At 45.8% G+C, this 24,428-nt stretch overlaps 1 protein-coding gene across 1 annotated transcript in view; it reads right to left on the reverse strand.

Annotated features, from left to right (window-relative positions):
- The window catches only part of cubn (cubilin (intrinsic factor-cobalamin receptor)), a 457,745-nt gene that overhangs the window by 95,910 nt on the left and 337,407 nt on the right, over positions 1-24,428 (reverse strand). Inside the window, exons 50-51 of the mRNA XM_070880231.1 lie at positions 23,914-24,070; positions 22,027-22,176 (exon numbers count right to left, since the gene is read on the reverse strand). Of these exons, the coding sequence (XP_070736332.1) occupies positions 22,027-22,176; positions 23,914-24,070 (307 nt within the window). The remainder of the gene's footprint in view (positions 1-22,026; positions 22,177-23,913; positions 24,071-24,428) is intronic.

Raw genomic sequence — 24,428 nt, forward strand, 5'->3', positions numbered from 1 at the left:
TGAGAGGCTGTTTCTCCTAGCTGGAGAGTCTAGAACCAGGGGACATATTCTCAGGTTAAGGGGTCAGCTATTTAGGACTGAAATAAGGAGAAATTTCTTCACTCAGATGGTTGTGAACCTTTGGATTCTCTACCCCAGAGGGCTGTGGTGGCTCAGTCGTTGTATATATTCAAGACTGAGGCCTAGAAATTGGGTGGTTTTTCGCCACCCATTACTGCCATAATCGGGCCAAAAAATGGCAGCTGCTGCTCCTCTAGCAACGGGTCCCGCATTTTTGAATGGCCAGCAGTGGTGTCGATATCAGCAATCGCGCAAATCATTGAAATGAAACAAATTGTGATGTCAGTGAGTGTGCAATGCTCCCTTGATGCCCGATCTGCATGTTTGAAGTTCACCATTCCACTTACTGGCCAGCCTTAAGTACAATGAGCTGAGCCAGCGTTGACAAGCAAGAAGGAGGCTCCAGGGTGGTATTTAAAGGGATGCTTGGTGCTGCTCAGGTATAAAAGGCCAGCCATTTTGAGACTCAGACACATATGGGCCTAAGTAAAGCAGAGCCAAGGTTGTACCTTGCTTCGTTAAACAGTATTCAGTTTGAACCTTTATTGCATAAATAACATTTAACGACAAGAATACACGAACCTTTGTTTGCAAAATGAGCACGATTGGACTTTTAGAGCGATTTTAGAAGATGGCCTCACTGCAGACCCGCTTGTCCTGCATACTGCTGAGTTACAGGATAAGACCCCACACACTCACAGGGCTCTTGTCTGCTGAACTCATGATGAAAAGAGGTCTTAAGACCAAGTTATCTCCGGTACACCCGGATTTAAATAATCATGTTGAATACAGAAGACAAAGTCAACAAGGGTATCACGATCACGCAACTGTGTCACGTGAGATTTCTGTTAATGATCCTGTATATGTGTTGAACTATGGTCAGGGTCCCAAATGGATCGCTGGTACCGTCATGGCCAAGGAGGGCAACAGAGTATTCATTATTAAGCTCAAGAATAGGAAAACTTGCAGGAAACACATGGATCAGACAAAGCTGAGGCACACAGACGAGCCAGAACAGTCGGACGGAGAAACCATCGACGCCCAACCAACCTACCAGCAGTCTTCAGAGGACTCAAGGATCATCAGTGAACCCGGAATTTCCATCAATTTCCATGCAAGTTCAATAAAAATGGACTTGCACTTCCTGACATGGTCACTGCCACCCCCGACAAGTCAGTCACCCAGCCATCAGCCACAACAGACTCCACACATTCACCCAAGGCTGGAATCGAACTGAGACAGTCAACCCAGGAGCGCAAAACACCGGACCATCTCAACCTGTGAAAGACTGTGATAAGATCTCAGAGGGGGTATTGTCATGTATGTACATGCTGTTTGTAGCCACCAGATGGCGTCATTGTTGGAGGCCACTGAGCAGCACGCACATGGTGCTGCTCAGGTATAAAAGGCCAGCCATTTTGAGACTCAGGGACTTTGGGCCCAATGGAGATGTGACTTCCATAGTTGAATAGCAAGGTTTGTTGTTTGTGCAAGGTGTAAGCTGTGGGTGAGTGTTGCAGCAGTGTTAAGGTTGCGAGAGGAAGTGAAGCTCTGATTGTGAGGTGTGAGTGGTGATAAGTAGAGATTGTAGGTAGGTGAGTGATGGGGGTGTGGTGCATTGAGTTGTGTGTGATGTTTGTGGTGCAGATGGTGGAATATGATATTTGCTGAAGCCTTCACTCACTTCAATTACTGGTGTGAGGTCATTAAACTTTTTCCAACACTGGATGGTCAACCTTGGGACCATGGAGCTGGCCATGATATGGGTGGCTAACTCCTGCCACAGCCTTCGTAAGGTGTGTGGCGAGGGCTTCCTTCCATTGTGTGAGAAGAAGACAGTTCGCCTCCTCACCACGGCCACAACCAGTGCCTCCAGAGCTGCGACGGAAATCCCTTTGAGGATGCTCCGCCAAGGCTTTGCAGTTCCTCCTCTTGCAACTGCAGTTGCAACTGGCTTGACAATGAAGTGCTGTAGCATCAATACACCTCCCCTTTAAGGACTGAATAAAGCCTGTGGCATATATGACTGGGATGTCAACTTACCCTGATATTGGTCCACCTGTTGAGCGTTAAGTCAATGAGCATCCTTTTTAGTGCTGAAATCAAACCTAGAATCAAGTTAATGAGGACTGAGCATGTATTTTGTGTGATATAGTCCATTTTGAGGTGGCACAGCTTAACATTGTTAGGCCTCAACACTTCCCATTTTATGGCTATATCCAATTTCTAGGCCTGAGATCGATAGATTTTTGGACACTAAGGGAATCAAGGGATATGGTTCTAGGGCAGGAAAGTGGAGTTGAGGTAGGCGATCAGCCATGATCTTAAAGAATGGCAGAGCAGGCTCAAGGGGTTATATGGCCTACTCTTGCTTCTATTTCTTATGTTCTTATTGTCCTCATAAATAAAGGCCTACTTCCTTGGAACATCACAAATGCAGCCCCTAGATAACATGACTACTGAATTGGTTAGAGTTTTTGGTCGACAAGCCACACGTCAAGCCAAGAATAGACTCTGAGTTAAGTTCACTGCTGGGTTTGGCTACAGATTTCTGGAATCCAGATTATGTTGCTTAATGATGCACTTGAAGTTTCTTGTGTGGGCCTGGCCAAGTGCCAGACTTTACTCACTGTTCTGGAAGTATTTGAAACAATGAATGGCCTGTCCCTTCTGTGCTGTTGCAATACAATATAAAATTTCATGGTCATTGCTCAATTGAATGGCCTACAATGCAATCTATTTTGCAGTGTTTCAGATGGGCTCTTTGGAATGTTCCTTAGTTGGAATCCGAGAAAAATACCATCTGAGTCTGTAATGTGAATCTGGCCATCTCTCAGTTATGTTCTTTATCTTCTTTGTAGTGAAGTCAGTATTCATACAAATTAAGCTTTGAGAAGTCTCTTTAAAATTGTATCATGTGCCGAGTCAACCTTACAAGAGACAATGTGGTAGATTTTCCTCCAGACGGACTTCGGGTACCCAGCCAGGGGAACGCATCCGCCAACTGCTCAATAATCCCGGCAGGAAACTCAGCCCATTTTGAGGGTCGAGCCTCTTAGCATTGATGCTGGGAGGAAAATGAATGCTCCAGGTCAGTCCACTGGCTCTGGGCCAGAAAAAGGCAGATCCAAAACAGGTGGAGTCTGATCTCCAGTGGGAGGGACGTTGGAGTGGCAGCGGCAGTGGTCGTGGTCGAGGCTGGATTTGTGAGGCCAGAGGTACACGCCTGCTCCCGATAGTCCCACAAAAATACAGTAAAACTTACCTGTGAGCTGCTGTTCGGCCGGACCGCCAGCTGATACTGAGCGGAACATGCGGCACACACGCTCCGCCCAGTATTGTACTAAAATAGCAAACGGGGTCCGACTTACAAAAGCAAAATACTGCGGATGCTAGAATCTGAAATAAAAACAGAAAATGCTGGAAATCTCAGCGGGTCAGGCAGCATCTGTGCAGAGAAAAACAGAGTTATCGTTGTCAGAACTGGCGAATGTTCGAAAAGAACATCAACGGAGCTCAATTTGCATATCAGGCGGGTGCTCCGGCAGCCTACCAATAAGCCTGGGAGAAGATCGCAATGACCACAGCGCTAGCGGGAATAGGTGGTAAACTGTTCCCCACTGTTTTTAGAGTTCTACCACCCCATTTCTGCCAGGAGGAAGCTTTTAAATCTCCCCAGTCTCCTGCCTGCTGAAAGTGTACAACAGGAAATCGCAGGAGCGCTCTGCGTGATTTGTTAGCCATTAAAACTAGAAAACAGAAAAGCATGGGCAACGTGCCTGTGATATTCTAATATCTGTTCGTGGCAGACAAGGATTTTCTAAATTTGTCCTTTTTGCGTTGGGATGTAAAGGCATAGGTTTAAAAAAATGTGAGACTGTGATTACTATAGAATACGGTTCTGTTAAGTGCATAATGTATTAATTGTTGTGAAAGCTGTAGGGAATAGGGATCCATCTTGCTTCAAATGATAGAAATGTCTAACTTACGTATTTTATACATAATATTTTAGCAAGATCAAGACCGACAGTTCATACTGGCTTCTGTTAACTACTGCCTGGAAGGTCTCAAGTTAGCCAACCCATAAAAATGGACAGAGTTTGTGGTTTATTATTTTTACTCATTTGTTTGAAGAAGAGAAGTGTGATTGAATACCTCCCAAACCCACAACCTCTACCACCTAGAAGGACAAGGCCAGCAGGCACGTGGGAACACCATCACCTGCAAGTTCCCCTCCAATTTACACACCATCCTGACTTGGAAGTATATCACTGTTCCTGTAATGTATGTACATAAGGTCTGCCCACCACTAGGGGGCACGACCGTCGGAGGTCTTAGGGTCATAGGTACACTCGGCTAGGCCCGGTATATAACCTGAACTTCACACCTTTGTATCTTCACTTCTGGAAGCCATTAAAGACTGACCAGGTTACACCAAGTCACTTGCTCACAGTACGGAGTTCATTGTATTATTTCATACACCACAATTGGCGACGAGGCAAATACGAACTCATGCATAAGTATGGCGAGCACAGCACGATCGAGTACTGTTGGAATTTTCGAGAGATTCAATGAGGGAGAAGATTGGGGAGAGTTCACGGATTGTCTTGATCAGTATTTCATGGCAACCGACCTAAACAAAGACGAGGACGCAGAGAAACGCAGGGCAGTTCTTCTCACCATCTGTGGACCCACGACCTATGCACTCATCAAGAATCTGCTCTCACCCACTCTTCCTATAGAAAAGGATTACAAAGAACTGTGTGCTCTAGTTCGGGAACACCTTAAACCCACGGAAGGAATCCTCATATCCAGATATCGCTTCGATACGCATGTTCGTCCAGAAGGCCAGGATGTAGCGGTATTTGTTGCCGACCTGAGACGTCTTGCAGGGCTTTGCAAATTTGGGCCTGCGTTGGAAGACATGCTGCGTGACTTTTTCATGATCATGGGCCAACCTTGAGGCGATCTTAAGTAAGCTTCTGGCTGCGGGGACGCTGGACCTCAGCAAGGTCATCACCATCGCCAGGCTTGCATGTCCACGCAGAAAAGCATGAAGCAGATATTGCGACAAAACAGGAACTCCATGGCAAGTACTGTGTACAAAATTGTATTGACGGCTGGCAGAGCTACACATGGCAGGGCCTACTCGACTGCGTCTGCAAGATTGGGAGCCGCTCAAAGTTTACCATCGACGGCCTACTCGACTGCGTATGCGAGAATGGGAGCCGCTCAAAGTTCGCCATCAGGCGCAAATCCGAGCTCAACATGTTGGTGTTGCGGGGGCAATCACCGACCCCATCAGTGCCGCTTCAGGCAGCATGTATGCAGAGGGTGTGCGAAGACGGGGCACTTTAGCGGGCGTGTCCTCAGCGGAGCAAGTGAGCTGCGACACACCACGTGGATAATGATCAAGTCAGCGTGGATCTGACGATGCAGCCCGAGACATGAGAGAGCTCCAAGGAGGAAGTGTATAGCGTATGTGCGTTCCTAACAAAGAGCCAACCGATAATGATGGAGGTAAAATTAAACGGCGTGCTGGTATCCATGGAATTAGACACGGTAATGATAATGAGCCAGAGGACTTTCGAAAAGTTGTGGGAGACCAAGACCAGAGAGACCCAAGCTGAGTCCGATAAATGCGAAGTTGCGTACCTACACCAAAGAGCTCATACTGCTGCATTACCGATCACTCGTAAGAGTGTCGTACAAGTGAGCGGTTCATGATCTACTTTTATGGATTATCCCGGGCAACAGCCGATCGTTATTCGGCAGGAGTTGGCTCGAGAAAATAAAATGGAAATGGTACGATATCAAAGCTTTGTCATTAGCGGATGATGATTTGTGTGCTCTAGTGCTGAGCAAATTTCCCTCACCTTTTGAACCAGGAATTGGCAGCTGCAAGAGAGCCAAGGGGCATATTCGCCTAGGCCCAGACGCAAGGTCCATCCATACAAAACCAGGGCAGTCCCGCCCATGATGAGAGAAAAGGTCGAGCTCGAATTGGACAGGCTACAATGCGAGGGTGTCATCTCACCTGTCAAATTTAATGAATTTAATTGTTCCGGTGTTAAAGAGCGACGGCACGGTCAGGATTTGTGGAGACTACAAGGTCACGATCCACCTAGTTTCGAAACAAGATCAGTACCCGCTTACGAAAGCTAATGACCTGTTTGCAACGCTAGCCGGGGGAAAATCGTTCACCAAATTGGATCTAACGTCGGCCTACATGACACAGGAACTGGTTGAATCATCAAAGAAACTTACGTGCATCAACACACACAAAGGACTGTTTATTTACAACAGGTGCCCTTTTGGCAATCGTTCGGTGGCAGTCGTATTTCAGAGAAACATGGAGAGCCTATTGAAATCCGTCTCCAGGACCGTGGTATTCCAAGATGACATCCTAGTCACAGGTCGTGACACCGCCGAGCACCTGCACAATCTGGAAGAGGTTCTACGTCGTCTGGACAAAGTGGGACTCAGGCTGAAACGTTCAAAGTGCTTTTTCATGGCACCAGAGGTCGAATTCCTTGGACAAAAGATTGCTGCAGACGGAATCAGGCCTACAGAGGCGAAAGCGGAGGCCATCAAAGCTACGCCCAAGTCCAGAATATGACGGAACTGCGTTCATTCCTGGGCCTTCTCAACTACTTCGGTAACTTCTTAACCAAATTGAGCACAGTATTAGAGCCTTTGCACAAGCTGCTCAGGAAAGGAGATGACTGGGTGTGGGGTGAACTTCAAGACAGAGCCTTTGAGAAGGCTAGAAATCTGTTGTGTTCCCACAAGCTACTGATACTGTATGACCCATGCAAGCGTCTAGTTTTGACCTGTGATGCGTCGTCCTAAGGGGTCGGCTACGTACTCGAGCAAGCCAATGAGTCAGGCAAGCTACAACTAGTTGCATACGTCTCGAAGCCTGTCCAAGGCGGAAAGAGCCTATGGCATGGTAGAAAAAGAGGCTTTAGCATGTGTTTATGGGATAAAAAAAATACACCAGTACCTGTTTGGGCTTTGCTTCAAGCTGGAAACCAATCACAAGCTGCTTATATCGTTGTTCTCGGAACATAAAGGTATCAATAGCAATACGTCGTCCCGCATCCAGAGGTGGGCGCTGACATTATCTGCCTATGATTATGTAATTTGCCATAGACCAGGCACCGACAACTGCGCTGATGCATTGAGCCAGTTACCGTTGCCCACACTGGAGATGGAAACGCCAATGCCCGCAGAGCAACTCATGGTCATGGATGCCTTTGAGAGTGAAGGGTCGCCTGTCACTGCTCAACAAGTTAAGACCTGGACCAACCAGAATCCGACCCTATCGGTTGAAAAGTTGTGCTCTTTACGGGGACTGGTCGACCATCCCCAAGGAAATGGGTGATGAAACCAAACCATATAGCCATCGCAAAGATGAGCTTTCCATCCAGTTCGACTGTTTACTGTGGGGTAATCATGTTGTAATGCTCAAGAAAGGCAGGGCGAGATTTGTATGGGAGTTACATAGTACGCATCCCGGTATTGTAATGATGAAGGCCATCGCCAGGTCCCATGTTTGGTGGCCTGGCATTGACTCAGACTTAGAATCATGCATGCATCAGTGCAGCACTTGCATGCAGTTAAGTAATGCCCCAAAGGAAGCTCCGCTCAGTCTGTGGTCATGGCCATCCAAACCGTGGTCTAGAATCCACGTCGACTTTGCGGGCCCCTTCCTCGGTAAGATGTTTTTTGTGGTGGTGGATGCATACTCCAAATGGATAGAATGTGTGATCATGTCATCCAGCACTTCCACTGCCACCATTGAGAACCTGAGAGCCAGACTTCATTGTCAGTGACAATGGACCGTGTTTCACGAGCCTAGAGTTTCAAGACTTCATGAAACGCAATGGCATAAAACACGTGAGGTCAGCCCCGTTCAAACCCACTTCCAATGGTCAAGCGGAGCAGGCAGTTCAAATCATCAAGCAGAGCCTGAAATGCGTAACTCACGGTTCCTTGCAGACAAGCCTGTCACACATACTGCTCAGTTACAGGACAAAGCCACACACGCTCATTGGGGTCCCACCTGCGGAACTATTGATGAAGACAGGCCTCAAAACCAGGCTCTCTCTAGTCTATCCTGATCTTAACGATCATGTCGAAACTGGATGTCAACGCCAGCAGTGGTATCATGACCGTGACATATCTGTAAATGACCCAGTGTATGTACTTAACCATGGTCAAGGGCCCCAATTGGCGGGTAAGGAGGGTAACCGGGTGTATATAGTTAAGCTCAAGAATGGGCAGAGGTGCAGGAAACACATTGATCAAATCAAGCTAAGACACACTGACGAACCGGAACAGTTAGAAGAAGACACCACGAGCTTAGACGACCAACCAACTCATGTCCAGCCATCAGAAGAACCCACTGTGGTCAACGCCCAGCCCCAAGTCGTGAGAGATTCGGAAAGCACTGGGATTGTACTGAGACGGTCAACCAGGGAGCGAAGGGCTCCGGACCAACTTGTAATAAGGACTTTTGCCAAGAACTGGGGTGGGGGGGGGGGGAGGGCGGGGTGGGGAAATGATATAATATATGTACATAAGGTCCAACAGGGGGCACTACCATCGGAGGTCCTAGGGTCATAGGTACACTTGTGCTGGACCAGGTATATAACCTGAACTTCACCTTTGTATCTTCACTTCTGGAAGCCATTAAAGACTGACCAGGTTACACCTAGTCACTGGCTCACAGTATGGAGTTCATTGTATCATTTCATACACCACAGTTCCTTCATCATCGCTGAGTCAAAATCCTGGAATCTCCTCCCTAACAGCATTGTGGGAGTACCTTCACCACAAGGACTGCAGCGGTTTAAGAAGGCGGCTCACCACCACCTTCTCAAGGGTAGTTAGGGATGGGCAATAAATGCAGGCCTTTCCAGTGAACTCACATCCCATGATCAAATAAAAAAAGAGTCTATGTCCATAGTAAAATGAAGCAGCTCAACAATTTGCATCATCTCTTGACTCATTAAAATGTTTCTCAATCTGCCTACTGAAGAACAGGTGAAAGACACATGAGGCAACATGCAAAAGACATAAGATCCATCATGCATTCCCCAAAGGAAATTGGGGATGCACAAGAGGTCAGAATTTGTGGAATGCAGAGTTTTCAGAGGGTTGTAGAACTGGAGGAGGTTACAGAGATCGGGAGGGTCGAGGCCATGGAGTGATTTGAATACGAGGATGAGAATTTTAAATTTGAGGCATTACTGAACTGGAGCCAATGTAAGTCAACAAGCACAGTTAAAGGAGTTAAAGGAGCTATATGTTGTGGAAGATTTTAATAGGGCTGTTATGGTTACAGCACAACTGTGATCTGGCTAATGTTTGATCATTGGTGGATCTCACAACTCAACAATGCCCAAGATAAGTAACCAGTCCATAACAATCAAAAGAGCATTTTATAAAATGATTTTATGTTCTCAAACAATACAAGATTTTGTCCGATAGTACATCTAAACTGTAGTAACTTTTGTTAATGGTATCTAGTTACTTTGATTAAGGCAGTCCCTTTCATTGTCAATTCCTTTGTAAAGCAGAATTTTGTGAATTTTCATCTTCGAATATTGAAAGTAATAATGTTAATTTCTGAAGATTTATTTTATTCTATGACTACACGATAAATGATAACTGAATGTCATGACCTACTGTGGGAGCAAAGAGTTCAAATGTGCATCAATTAATCATGGAAATGTGGTAAGTTTTACCCATCTTAAATATGAACAATTTCTAGCACAGTTTTGATGCATTCATGGATAGAGATCAGACCATTATTCTTAAAGAAATGACATTTATCAGTCAACTCACTGAGTTCAATTCTTCTTTGCCATAATATATTCTTGCTAAGGTTTAAGCAAATTAACATATATTCTATCAAATGAGACCAGACCGTGCCATTGGAGAATAGTTGAGTGCCTATAACAATCAGATATGACTTGAGGACATTTTGTTGGGTATTAATTGATTGACTGAGTTTATATCCAGAATTAATTCAATTTAGTGCAAGAAAGTAGAGTGGAGGTAGAAGATCAGCCATGATATTGAATGGCGGAGCAGGCTCGAGGGGCCGAATAGCCTACTCCTGCTCTTATTTCTTATATTCTTATTCTTAAAAGTATACGGGATACTAGGCTTCATAAATAAAGGCATGAGTACAAAAGCAAGGAAGTTATGATGAACCTTTATAAAACACTGATTCGGCCTCAATTGGAGTATTGTGTCCAAGTCTGGGCACCGCACATTGGGAAGGGTGTGAAGGCCTTAGAGAGGGTGCAGAAAAGATTTACGAGAATGATTCCAGGGAAGAGGGATTTCAGATACGCGGATACACTGGAGAAGCTGGAATTGTTCTCCTTAGCACAGAGAAGGTTGAAAGGAGATTTGATAAAGGTATTCAAAATCATGAGGGGTCTAGACAGAGTAGATAGAGAAAAACTGTTCCCATTGGTGGGAGGGTCAAGAACAAGTTGATTCAAGGTGATTGGCAAAAGGACCAAAGGTGACATGAGGAAAAGCTTTTTTATGCAGCGAGTGGTTAGGATCTGTAATGTACTGTCCGAAAGGATGGTGGAGGCAAACTCAATCTTGGCTTTCAAAAGGGAATTGGATAACTAGGACGAGGAATGTGAGTCTAGCTGAATTGCTCTTGCTCAACAGGCTGGATGGCCTCCTTCTGTGCTGTAACGATTCTATAATAGATTAATCCAATGGATAGCATGTTTCTAGAGGTGGTCACCCTGCAGCTTAAGAGTGTGCAGGCAGAAAGGGAGTTGGTGACCAGCAGACCAAAGAGGAGGACTAGGCAGATAGTGCAGGAGTCCCCTGAGTCCATCTCGCTCTCCAACTGGTATTCTCTTCTGAGTACTGGTGGGGACAATGGTGCCTCTGGGGAGCGCAGCCAGAGCCAAGTCCACGGCACCATGAGTAGCTCAGCTGAATAGGGAGGAGGAAGAAGAATGGAAGAGCTTTAGTGGTAGGAGATTCAATAGTCAAGGGAGCAGACAGGTGTTTCTGCAGCTACAGACGATGGTATGTTACCTCCCTGCTGTCAGGGTCAAGGATGTCACCGAGTGGCTGCAGGGCATTCTGGGGGGAAGAGGGTGAACATCTAGAGGTCGTGGTCCATATTGGGACCAATGACATAGGTAGAAAGAGGGATGAGGTCCTGAAGGCAGAGTTTAGGGAGCAAGGAGAGAGATTAAAAAGCAGGACCTCAAAGGTAGTAATTCCCAGATTACTCCTGGTGCCACAAGCTAGCGAGTACAGAAATAGGAGGATAGAGCAGATGAATACGTGGCTGGCGAGATGGTGCAGGAAGGAGGGCTTTAGTTTCCTGAGGCATTGGGACCACTTCTGGAGGAGGTGGGACTTGTACAAGCCGGAAGGGTTGCACCTCAACAGATCTGGGACCAATATCTTCGCGAGGGGGTTTGCTAGTGCTGTTGGGGAGGGTTTAAACTAGCTTGGCAGGGGGATGGGAACCTGAGAATAGATTCAGTAGGGAGGGGAGTAAAGCTGGAATTGGAAAGCAAAAATGTAGAAAGTGAATTTGAAAGACAGAGGAATCAAGGGCTAGACAGTAGGCAACAAGGAGGTCGGGCTATACTAAATGTTATATACTTCAATGCAAGGAGTATAGCGAATAAGACAGATGAGCTGAGAGTACAGGTAGACACTTGAGAGTATGACATTGTAGTTATTACAGAGACAAGGCTAAAAGAGGGGTAGGTATGGCAGCTTAACAAGATTTTCAGACGGGATAGAGAGGGGTGTAAAAAGGGAGGTGGGGTTGCGGTATTGATTAAATAAACTATTACAGCTGTGAGGAGGGATGATATGTCAGAGGGATCATCAAACGAGGCCATATGGGTTGAATTGAAAAACAAAAAAGGGACAATCACACTGCTGGGCATGTACTATGGACCCCAAATAGTGAGAGGGAGATAGAAGAGCAAATATGTGGCCAAATTTCTGAGAAATGCAAAAACAATAGGGCAATAATAGTAGAGGATTTCAACTATCCTAATATTAACTGGGATAACATTAGTGTGAAGGGTACAGAGGGTGCGGAGCTCCTAAACTACCTTCAAGAGAACTTTTTTAGCCAGTATGTAGTAAGCCCAACAAGGGAGGGGGCGATTCTGGATTTAGTTTTCGGAAATGAAGCTGGGCAGGTGGAAGGGGTATCAGTGGGAGAGCATTTAGGTGCTAGTGACCATAATTGAGTTAGATTTAAGGAAGTTCTGGAAAAGGACATGGTTAGACCAGGAATAAAAGTTCTAAATTGGGGAAAAGCCAACTTTACTAAGCCGAGAGGTGATTTAGGCATAGTGGACCGGAAACAGCGACTTGAAGGTAAGGAGCAGGAGGTCGAGGATCGAGGCCTATAAAAGGCCAGGAGCAGCGGCAGTCGGGAGCGGCAGTTGGGAGCAGGAGGTCGGTGCAGGGACAAAAGTAAACAAAGAAGTAAAAGGAAATAGAAGTGTGACGTCACAGCCAAGTGGATAAGTAATTGGCTGGTGGATTGGTGAGTCTTTGATCTTTTTCTTTTTCTTTTCTTATCAGTAAGAAACCTTTGGCATTGTTGCCAAATTAAGCTAATTTAAGGATTAAGTCATGGCAGGAGAGCCCAGGCCCATGTCATGCTCTTTCTGTGCTACGTGGGAAATCAGGGACACTTCCAGTGTCCAGCTGCAGCTACTGTCAGACCGCATTGTGGCACTGGAGCTGCGCATGGATTCACTCTGGAGCATCCGTGATGTTGAGGATGTCGTGAATAGCACGTTTATTGAGTTGGTCACACCCCAAGTAAAGGTTACACAGGCAGATAAGGAATGGGTGACCATCAGGAAGAGCAAGGGAAGGAAGGCAGTGCAGGGGTCCCCTGCAGTCACTCCCTCCAAAACAGATATACCGTTTTGGATACTGTTGGGGGAGATGGCTCATCAAGGGAAGGCAGCAGCATCCAAGTTCATGGCACCATGGGTGGCTCTGCTGCACAGGAGGGCAGGTAAAAGAGTGGGAGAGCTATAGTGGTAGAGGATTCTATTGTAAGGGGAATAGATAGGTGTTTCTGCGGCCGCAATCAAGACTTGAGGATGGTATGTTGCCTCCCTGGTGCAAGGGTCAAGGATGTCTTGGAGCGGCTGCAAGGCATTCTGGAGGGGGAGGTGAACAGCCAGATGTTGTGGTGCATATAGGTACCAACGATATAGGTAAAAAACGGGATGAGGTCCTACAGGCTGAATTTAGGGAGCTAGGAGTTAAATTAAAAGGTAGGACCTCAAAGGTAGTAATCTCAGGATTGCTACCAGTGCCACGTGCTAGTCAGAGTAGAAATAGCAGGAGAGTTAAGATGAATACATGGCTTGAGGAATGGTGCAAGAGGGAGGGATTCAAATTCCTGGGACATTGGAACCGGTTCTGGGGGATGTGGGACCAGTACAAACAGGATGGTCTACCACCTGGGCAGGACCAGAACCAATGTCCTAGGGGGAGTGTTTAAACAAATATGACGGAGGTAGGGAATCTATGCAGGGAGACAGAGGGAAGTAAAATGGGGGAAGAAGCAAAAAGTAGAAAGGAGATAAATAAAAGTGGAGGGCAGAGAAATCAAACTCAAAAATCAAAAAGGGCCAATTACAACATAATTCTAAAAGGACAAAGAGTGTTCAAAAAACAAGCCTGAAGGCTCTGTGTCTCAATGCAAGGAGCATTCATAATAAGGTGGATGAATTAACTGCGCAGACTGTTGTTAACGGATATGATGCAATTGGGATTACGGAGACATAGCTCCAGGGTGACCAAGGCTGGGAACTCAACATCCACGGGTATTCAATATTCAGGAAGGATAGACAGAAAGGAAAAGGAAGTGGGGTAGCGTTGCTGGTTAAAGACGAGATTAACGCAATAGTAAGGAAGGACATTAGCTTGGATGATGTGGAATCTGTATGGGTAGAGCTATGGAACACTAAAGAGCAGAAAACACTCGTGGGAGTTGTGCACAGACCACCAAACAGTCATAGTGAGGTTGGGGATGGCATCAAACAAAAACAGGAAATTAGGGATGCGTGTAATAAAGGTACAGCAGTTATCATGGGTGACTTTAATATACATATAGATTGGACTAACCAAACTGGTAGCAATACGGTGGAGGAGGATTTCCTGGAGTATATAAGGGATGGTTTGCTAGACCAATATGTCGAGGAACCAACTAGAGAGCTGGCATCGCAGACTGGGTGTTGTGTAATGAGAAAGGACTAATTAGCAATCTTGTTGTGCGAGGCCCCTTGGGGAAGAGTGACCATAATATGGTAGAATTCTTCATTAAGATGGAGAGTGACACAGTTAATTCAGAGACTAGGGTCCTGAACTTAAAGAAAGGTAACTTCGATGGTATGAGACGTGAACTGGCTAGGATAGACTGGCGAATGATATTTAAAGGGTTGACGGTGGATAGGAATGGCAAACATTTAAAGATCACATGGATGAACTTCAACAATTGTACAAACCTGCCGGGTGTAAAAATAAAATGGGGAAGGTGGCTCAACCGTGGCTAACAACGGAAATTCGGGATAGTTAAATCCAAGGAAGAGGCATATAAATTGGCCAGAAAAAGCAGCAAACCTGAGGACTTGGAGAAATTTAGAATTCAGCAGAGGAGGACAAAGGGTTTAATTAGGAGGGGGAAAATAGAGTATGAGAGTAAGCTTGCAGGGAACATAAAAACTGACTGCAAAAGCTTCTATAGATATGTGAAGAGAAAAAGATTAGTGAAGACAAATGTAGGTCCCTTGCAGTCAGAATCAGGTGAATTTATAATGGGGAACAAAGAAATGGCAGACCAATTGAACAAATACTTTAGTTCTGTCTTCACTTTTGGAAATACTAGGGGACCGAGGGTCTAGCGAGAAGGAGGAACTGAAAGAAATCCTTATTAGTCAGGAAATTGATGGGATTGAAGACCAATAAATCCCCAGGGCCTGATAGTCTGCATCCCAGAGTACTTAAGGAAGTGGCTCTAGAAATAGTGGATGCATTGGTGGTCATTTTCCAACACTCTATAGACTCTGGATCAGTTCCTATAGATTGGAGGATAGCTAATGTAACCCCACTTTTTAAAAAAGGAGGGAGAGAGAAAACAGGTAATTATATACTGGGTAGCCTGACATCGGTAGTGAGGAAAATGTTGGAATCAATTATTAAAGATGTAATAACAGCGCATTTGGAAAGCAGTGACGGGATCGGTCCAAGTCAGCATGGATTTATGAAAGGGGAACCATGCTTGACAAATCTTCTAGAATTTTTTGAGGATGTAACTAGTAGAGTGGACAAGGGAGAACCAATGGATGTGGTGTATTTGGTCTTTCAAAAGGCTTTTGACAAGGGTCCACGCAAGAGATTATTGTGCAAAATTAAAGCGCATGGTATTGGAGGTAATGTATTGACGTGGATAGAGAACTGATTGACAGACAGGAAGGACATTCTTGCTACTGAGTGAGTGCAGTGAAGGTTCACCAGACTGATTCCCGGGATGACAAGACTGACATATGAAGAAAGATTGGATTGACTAGGCTTATATTTAATGGAATTTAGAAGAATGAGAGGGGATCTCATGGAAACATAAAATTCTGACTGGATTGGACAGGTTAGATGCAGGAAGAATGTTCCCGATGTTGGACAAGTCCAGAACCAGGGGTCACAGTCTAAGGATAAGGGGTAAGCCATTTAGGACCGAGATGAGGAGAAACTTCTTCACTCAGAGTTGTGAGCATGTGGAATTCACTACCACAGAAAGTTGTTGAGATCAGTTTGTTAGATATATTCAAAAGGGAGTTAGCTGTGGCCATTATGGCTAAAAGGATCAAGGGGTATGAAGAGAAAGCAGGAATGGGGTACTGAAGTGCATGATCAGCCATGATCATATTGAATGGGGTGCAGGCTCGAAGAGCCGAATGGCCTACTCCTGCACCTATTTTCTATGTTTCCCTGTAAATCAGTGACAGAGCAGTGGGAGTCATTCAAGGAGGAGGTCCGCAGGGTTCTGGCCAAATATATAGCCTTAAAGAAAAAGGGTGAGGCTAACAAATCTAGAGACCCCTAGATGTCTAAGGACATACAGGGTAGCATAAAAAAAAAGCTTATGACAGATACTGAGGGCTAAATACTGCAGAATCTCTCAGAGTGTAGAAAATCCAGGGGTGAGATCAAAAGGGATATTAGGAAAGCAAAGAGAGAGAGAGCATGAAAAATTCTTGGCAAGTAAAATCAAAGAAAACCCAAAGATGTTTAATAAATATATTAAGAGCAAGAGGATAACTAAAGAAAGGATAGGGCCTATTAGAGACCATGAGGGCAATCTGTGTGGAGGCGGAAGATGTGGGTATGGTTCTTAATGAATACTTTGCATCTGTTTTCACGAAAGAGAGGGACGATGCAGACACTGCCATCAAGGAGGAGGAGTGTGAAATATTAGATGAAATAAACATACTGAGAGAGGAGGTATTAATGGGTTTAGCAGCTTTGATAATTCCCCAGGCCCGGATGAAATGTATCACAGGCTGTTTAGTGAAGCAAAACAGGAAATAGCAGAGGCTTTGACCATCATTTCCAATCCTCTTTGGCTTGAGTTGTGGTGCCAGAGTACGGAGGACTGCTAATATGGTACCTTTGTTTAAGATGGGAGACAGGGATAGGCTGAGTAATTATAGGCCTGTCAGCCTAACCTCAGTTGTGGGAAAATTATTGGAAAAAATCCTGAAGGACAGGATAAATCTACATTTAGAAAGACAAGAGTTAATCAGAGACAGTCAGCACAGATTTTTTAAGGGAAGGTCGTGTATGACTAACTTGATTAAATTTTTCGAGGAGGTAACCAGGGGGGGGTCGATGAGGACAGTGCGAATGATGTAGTGTATATGGATTTTAGCAAAGCTTTCAATCAGGTCCCACATGGTAGACTAGTCACAAAAGTAAAAGCCCTTGGGATCCAGGTCAAAGTGGCAAATTGGATTCAAAACTGGCTGAGAGGCAGGAAGCAGAGGGTAATGGTTGATGGGTGTTAGACCAAATCTATTGTGTATGTAGGCACCTTTGGTAATGACTCCATGAGGCAGGGTATGTTACTTAAACTGCGTAGACTATAGTCCTTTATTTGCAGCTCCTCGAGTAAGGGCACCAAGTTGTGAGCTCTCTTTTATACTGGGTTACCTGCAGTATGCAGGTAACCCATAGGTCTCCAGCAGCAGCACCCTCTGGTGTACAGGTAAGGTACATTCAGTGTTACAGACATCATATAACAATGCAAGCATGCATACATAACAAAACTCCCCCCGCCAAGCATTTTTCAAGTCCTTATTGTAATGATCTGGGGAGGTGATCAGTAGTGGGCTATGGGAGGTTGTGGTGAGGGTTTTGTGGGTGCCAGGTGTGATCCCTGTACTTGAGGCTGGCCTCATACATTTCTCCCCCTTCACACACTGACCATGCGGGTGTCACTGTTGTGGGATCCCTCAGTGGGGTAGCCATTGCAGCAGTGGGCAGGAGGCATACTCTGATGTAGGTAGTTGTGTGGTAGTGGGCAGGGCCACGGACTGTGTGAGCTCCTTGTCCTCCAACTGGGATGAGAGTCTGGTCATCCCAGGGTTTACCAGGAAAGCTGGAGGGTACTGGCCTCTCGCTCCTGGTGTTGGCCCTGGTGGCCAGAGGTGTAGGGCTGGTCTGGGGCAGGTTGCCAGTGGTGGTGGTTGTGCTGCCCATTGACCACTGTCCCTGTAGTGGGTCTGCTCCCACTGTGGGTGTGTGTCCTTCCTGGGATATCACCCTAGTTCCAAAGGTCCAGGCTACATGGTATGGTAGCCAGCTGGACCTGGGGGTCTCCCACAGGTGGATTCCTCTAGCATTTGCATGGTCCCAGTGTCCTTTAACAGTGTCCTACCAATATACATGACACCATGGCTTTGATCATACATAGTCGAGTCTACATTATTGACTGCCTTTACATTGTTAATAACAGCATTTGCATCACTTTTTTGTATCATGGTCTCATCAGACATGGTTACATTAGGCATTTCAAACTCTCTGTCATAATCATCACACATAACAAGCTTGTTCTTAACCTTACTTACACAAGCATTCATTTCATTTTTCACATTAGTTACACAAGCATCACAATTCATGGTTACATTATCATACTTGCACCCTTTTACTGTATTTTTAGCTATAAAGTCCCTGTCATCTTTAAGTTGAAACTGCCCCTTTAAATTTTTTGGGTTACTGGTCTCCTTTAAGGGAGCCTTCCAATCCAATTGGCCGTTCGATGTCATGTGTCGCTCCTCCAACGCTGCCCCTTGTGGTTTGGTCGTGGCCATTTTGATTGCAGGTTCTTCTCCTCGTGGTGCAGCCGACATCTTCTGGCTCTCTTCCAGGTAGGCTGTGGTGGTCTTTTCTTCCTCAGGTTCAGCCATGGACGTCGGGAGTCCACCTTTCTCAATGATTTTCGCCTCTTGGAGTCCTGCCCCGACCCGGAAGGAGAAGTTTGGGTTTTCGGTCCTGGAGATTTCACCGCGGTGTGGTCCTGGAGATTTCGTTGCGCAGTCGAGCTGGACAGTAGGATCTCTAGTTGCAGCGATGGATCCATGTTCGATGTCGGTTGCTGGAGCCTGGAGGCTGTCGCCACTTCGACTGATCTGGACCGGGTTCATCCAATTCCTTCCCAGCAGCGTGGGACCGTCGCCGGCAATGATCCACAGGGGGAGTTTGTTCAATATGCCACCCTGGGAGACCTGGACATCCACACTGCCAACAACCAGGATTTTACCTTTGGTGTAGGTGAGCAGCTTCGCCTGGACTGGAGACAGTTTTGGTCGAGTGGCGGGATTCATCCAAATTTTTTCAAAGGTCGTTTGGCTCATCAGAGAGTGGCTCGCCCCTGTGTTGCTTTCTCCATGGAAACTGGGACCCCGTCGATGTCTATTTCCATCGTCCATGGAGAACTTTCGGTGGAGCAGTTGTAAATTCCATACTCTGCTTCCAGGGGTTGAGCAGCTTCATCTTCATCTGTGTCAGAGCCCCGGTGATCAGCCAACTCTTCAGTGACGCGGTGAGTAAAGCTTTTTCTACACATTCTCTGAACGCGCTCTTTTTCTTTGCAGCCTTTGCATGTATAGTCTTTGTAGCGGCAGCGGTGGGCCCTGTGGTTTCCTCCACAGCGCCAGCACGGGGCCATCCAGTTTGCCCCATGTGGCGGCCTCAGGGTTGCGGGACTCGGGGCATCATTTCTGCCTTTAGAAGTAGCCATGCTGTGCACTATGTTCGCCGGTTTAGAGTCCTGGATCAGTATTCGCCTGGAGTCGCTGGCCGAAATCATGTAGGCCTAGCTCACTTGAATTGCTTTCTGCAGGGTGACTGTGTGTCCGCAGAGAGCAATTTGTTTAGGAGGCCCTTGTGGCCGATTCCGAAGACAAATATATCCCTTAGTGCTTCATTAAGGTTGCCAAAATCAAACATTGCAGCTAGTCTTCTTAAATATGCAACATACTTAGCAATTTCTTGGCCTTTGGGTCGCCGGTAAGTGTAGAACCGGTGCCTGGCTGTGAGGATGCTTTCTTTTGGTTTTAGTTGCTCCTGTAAGTTGTAATGTATGCATGCTTGCATTGTTATATGATGTCTGCAACACTGAATGTACCTCACACTGTACACACCTTAGCTGCACAGTGTAAGGTACATTCAGTGTTACAGACATCATATAACAATGCAAGGATGCATACATAACAAAATCTGTACACAATATTCCAGGTGAGGCCTCACCAAGGCGCTGTACAACTGCAGTAAGACCTCCCTGCTCCTATACTCAAATCCTCTCGCTATGAAGGCCAACATGCCATTTGCCTTCTTCACCACCTGCTGTACCTGCATGCCAACTTTCAATGACTGATGTACCATGACAACCAGGTCTCGTTGCACCTCCTCTTTTCCTAATCTGTCACCATTCAGATAATATTCTGCCTTCCTGTTTTTTAACCACCAAAGTGGATAACCTCACATTTATCCACATTATACTGCATCTGCCATGCATTTGCCCACTCACCGAACCTGTCCAAATCACCCTGCAGCCTCTTAGCATCCTCCTCACAGCTCACACTGCCACCCAGCTTAGTGTCATCTACAAACTTGGAGATATTACATTCAATTCCTTCGTCTAAATCATTAATGTATATTGTAAATAGCTGGGGTCCCAGCACTGAAACTTACAGTATCCCACTAATCACTGCCCGCCATTCTGAAAAGGACCCGTTTATTCCTACTCATTGCTTCCTGTCTGCCAACCAGTTCTCTATCCACATCAATACATTACCCCCAATACCATGAGCTTTAATTTTGCACACTAATCTCTTGTGTGGGACCTTGTCAAAAGCCTTTTGAAAGTTCAAATACACCACATCCACTGGTTCTCCCTTGTCCATTCTATTGGTTACATCCTCAAAAAATTCTAGAAGGTTTGTCAAGCATGCTTTCCCTTTCATAAATCCATGCTGACTTGGACCGATCCTGTCACTGCTTTCCAAATGCGCTGCTAATCCATCTTTAATAATTGATTCCAACATTTTCCCCACTACCGATGTCAGGCTAACCGGTCTATAATTCCCTGTTTTCTCTCTCCCTCCTTGGAGTGCATGTCCACAGATTCCTGAAGATAACAAGCCAGGGGGATAAGGTAGTTAAGAAGGCATACGGAATGCTTGCCTTTATTAGCCGAGGTATAGAATATAAGAGCAGGGGGGTTATGCTTGAACTGTATAAAATAGTGGTTAGGCCAAAGCTGGAGTACTGCATGCAGTTCTGGTCACCGCATTACAGGAAGGACGTGATTGCACTGGAGAGGGTACAGAGGAGATTTACGAGGATATTGCCGGGAGTGGAGAATCTTAGCTATGAGGACAAATTGGATAGGCTGGTTTTGTTTTCCTTGGAACAGAGAATACTGAGGGGATACCTCATTGAGGTGTATAAAATTATGAGGGGCCTAGATATAGTGGATAGAAAGGGCCTCTTTCCCTTAGCAGAGGGGTCAACAACCAGGGGGCACAGATTTAAAGTAATTGGTGGAAGGTTTAGAGGGGATTTGAGGGGAAATTTCTTCACGCAGAGGGTTGTGGGGGTCTGGAACTCACTGCCTGAAAGGGTGGTAGGGGCAGAAACTCTCACCACATTTAAAAAGTACTTGGATGTGCACCTGAAGTGCTGTAATCTGCAGGGTTACGGACCTAGAGCTGGAAAGTGGGATTAGACTGCAGAGCCTCTTGTCGGCCGGCGCAGACATGATGGGCCGAAATGGCCTCCTTCCGTGCTGTAAACTTCGATGATTCTATGATTCTATGAATTCCTGTGTTGTATTTAATTGCGCTTACTTCTATCACACTTTGTTGAAGCACCTGTATTATTATAAAAACACTTTTCTTCCAGCTCACCATGAGCAATGCTATGCAAGACTTGCTAATGTTACAAATAAAAATAACTTTTCATAAAATTACAAAACTTGATCAAATGAACAGTTTGACCTGGCAATAGGTTATTAGCTTGAGAGTCACGGGGGTGGCTAAAAGTGCTAAAATGCGTAGATTCAGATTTTGTGTATGATTGCAGAGTTGAAGTCTTTTGTAACAAAAGTTTGCCTTTTATAACCCACAAGCTGCAGTCACTACGAATGCCATTAAACCCTTGAGCTAGTTTTATGGAACAAATGGGAAATTATTTTAACCTTGGCCAGGATAAAGACTATACTAATTGATGCCAATCAGTACGCAATGGTAAAAACAGATTCTTTCCAGAGTGATGACTCTCTCATTAATTACACTTTCGGTTTCTGTCCAAGGGCATAATGATCAATTATCACCAATATGTGAGAATTTTGAATCATACCTTGTATATTGAATATCTCAAATTGTAAGATTACGATCAACTGACTCGACGCATTGATGAGGTATTGACAATTCAAGTTCGAGTCATAACGATTAGGGTAGTTGGGTGACATAACACGGCCGGCAGAAGCAGTGAAATTGGCTCCACATCCTAAAGAATTTTAAAACACATATGCTGTCAATATAATCCAACTTCACATATTGACTTCAGCACCTCTATGGTGAGCTAAAATTCAGTTTGTACATTGCAATTGTTAAAAGAGAAATATGCTCTATTATTTAATTTTCAAGTGAATCTATGGGCCCAAATTTGGCCCACCTGTTTTTTCGGCACACTCATGTGAGATGTGCCGACTTCCTTGGCTCAAAACGGCGCCAAAAAGATGTCCCCGGATTCTGGCCGCTTTTTCTTGGGCGTGGCGATTCCATTGGGAGGCGGAGCTAGGGCCCTGCGCGTGAAAGAGTGCCGGCAGCTATGCGCATGCGCATTAGAGCGTTCGCGCATGTGCAGTAGCTCCTCCCATGATGATGATGATGCGTGCTGCAGCATGGGACCCGATGCATCCTGCCCCTATCCCGGGCCGAGTGGCTTCTTGCTCTGGCCACCCGGCCCGCTGTCCGTTGATTCCTGCGGCCTGTGTGTTGTGTGAGCCCAGCCCAGCCTGCCTGTGTATGTGTTCTGTGAGCCCAGCCCCCTGTCCAATGATTCCTGCAGTCTGTGTGTTGTGTGAGCCCAGCCCAGCCTGCCTGTGTGTGTGTTCTGTGAGCCCAGCCCCCTGTCCAATGATTCCTGCAGCCTGTGTCTTGTGTGAGCCCAGCCCAGCCTGCCTATGTGTATGTTCTGCGAGTCCGTGGCCAGTTCCCTGTGCTCTCCCGCCCGGTCATCCTGCCCCCACCTATCCCCGGCTGAGTGGTCTCTCTCACTGCCGGCCCGCTGACTTCCCGGGCTGAGTTTGGAAGGTAGGACTTAAGTTTTATTTTTTTATTTATTATTGATGTTTTTTCTGTTTCTTGAATGTTGTTATGAAGGTGTTTAGTGCTTTGCAAGGTCCTCTCCTCTTCCCTCCCCCCATCCCCCCCCCCCACCCCAACCTATCTCTGCGCTGATTTCTTAACTCTCCGCAAGGGTTTTCTGTGCGGCCACAAGTGGCAACATACGCTGGCCTAAGTTAGTTTGGAGCAACTATTAGCTGTCCAAAGTGGCTTAAATGGCCAAAATATGTGTAGGTGGCTGGTAATGCCCCCTTTTGAACAAAACTAAGCTAAACTAAAAAAAATCCTAACAAGTCACTTACACTGGCGCAAATTGAATGTGCAAAATGGGGATTTTTAAGATACTCCAGAAAAATCAAGTTGCTCCAAAATAAACGGAGCAACTCCTGGGCAATTTTGGGCCCTTTGTGTGGGCATGAATCTCTCAGTTTTCTTGATATCTCTGGGTGACACATCAGCCCGCAGATGACAGGCGGTGAGGCAGGGCAGTTACCAGACCCCTTGCCTCCAGCAATGATACTGTGAACAAGTCTATGGGTGGTAATTGAGGACAGCCTGATGGCTCTCTCTCCAACATTCCCTCCTCCTCTGTGAAAAGGTTCATGACCACTACTCACTGTCCCCCTCCACCGCATAATGGCTGAGATTGGGAAATCAGTGACAACCAATATTGGTACTTCTGCATGCAGCCATATACAAACTATTGTAGGCAATTCGACAGATTTGCTGATAAGATCTTGGTGCTCAATCTAAAAAGAGCAAAATAATACTCAAAACATTTGGTATGCTTTGGGAGTGCTCTGGAAGTAACTGAAAATTAATTTCAACACTAAATGAGATATAAAATACATTTTTCATACATGTTTTCCACTTTTGAAAATACCAAAAGACGTACGGTTGGTGAAAGATGCTGAGAAGCCACGTCCTACACTGCCTTCAGACTGAAAACGGACTGCCACAACATTTGCTGGTGCAGTGATAGGCCCAGGAGGAGTATTTCCACAAGCAGTAGTCAACAAGGTTTCATCAGTTTCAGCAGCTCCTCCCCAGACCTGTAGAAATAAAAGGGATATAATTACGTAAATCTATCAATTTGAATAATGTTTTACTAATTTTCCTCAGCTTCAACGAGCAGAGACAAAAGTCTCTGAATACTGAGTTGACATCCAAAGCCCTTTGAGCCTGCTCCACCATTCATGCCTGATCTTTGACCTAAACTCCACTTTCCCGCCCAATTCCCATATCCCTTGATTCCCCTAGAGTCCAAAAAATGATCAATCTCAGACTTGAAATATGCTCAACGACTGAGCATCCACAGCCCTCTGTGGTAGAGAATTCCAAAGATTCACCACCCTCTGCATAAAGAAATTCCTCCTCATCTCAGGCTTAAATGGCCGACCCTTTATTCTG

This window comes from Pristiophorus japonicus, chromosome 5, assembly GCF_044704955.1.
Source record: "Pristiophorus japonicus isolate sPriJap1 chromosome 5, sPriJap1.hap1, whole genome shotgun sequence".
NCBI classification, from domain to species: domain Eukaryota; kingdom Metazoa; phylum Chordata; class Chondrichthyes; family Pristiophoridae; genus Pristiophorus; species Pristiophorus japonicus.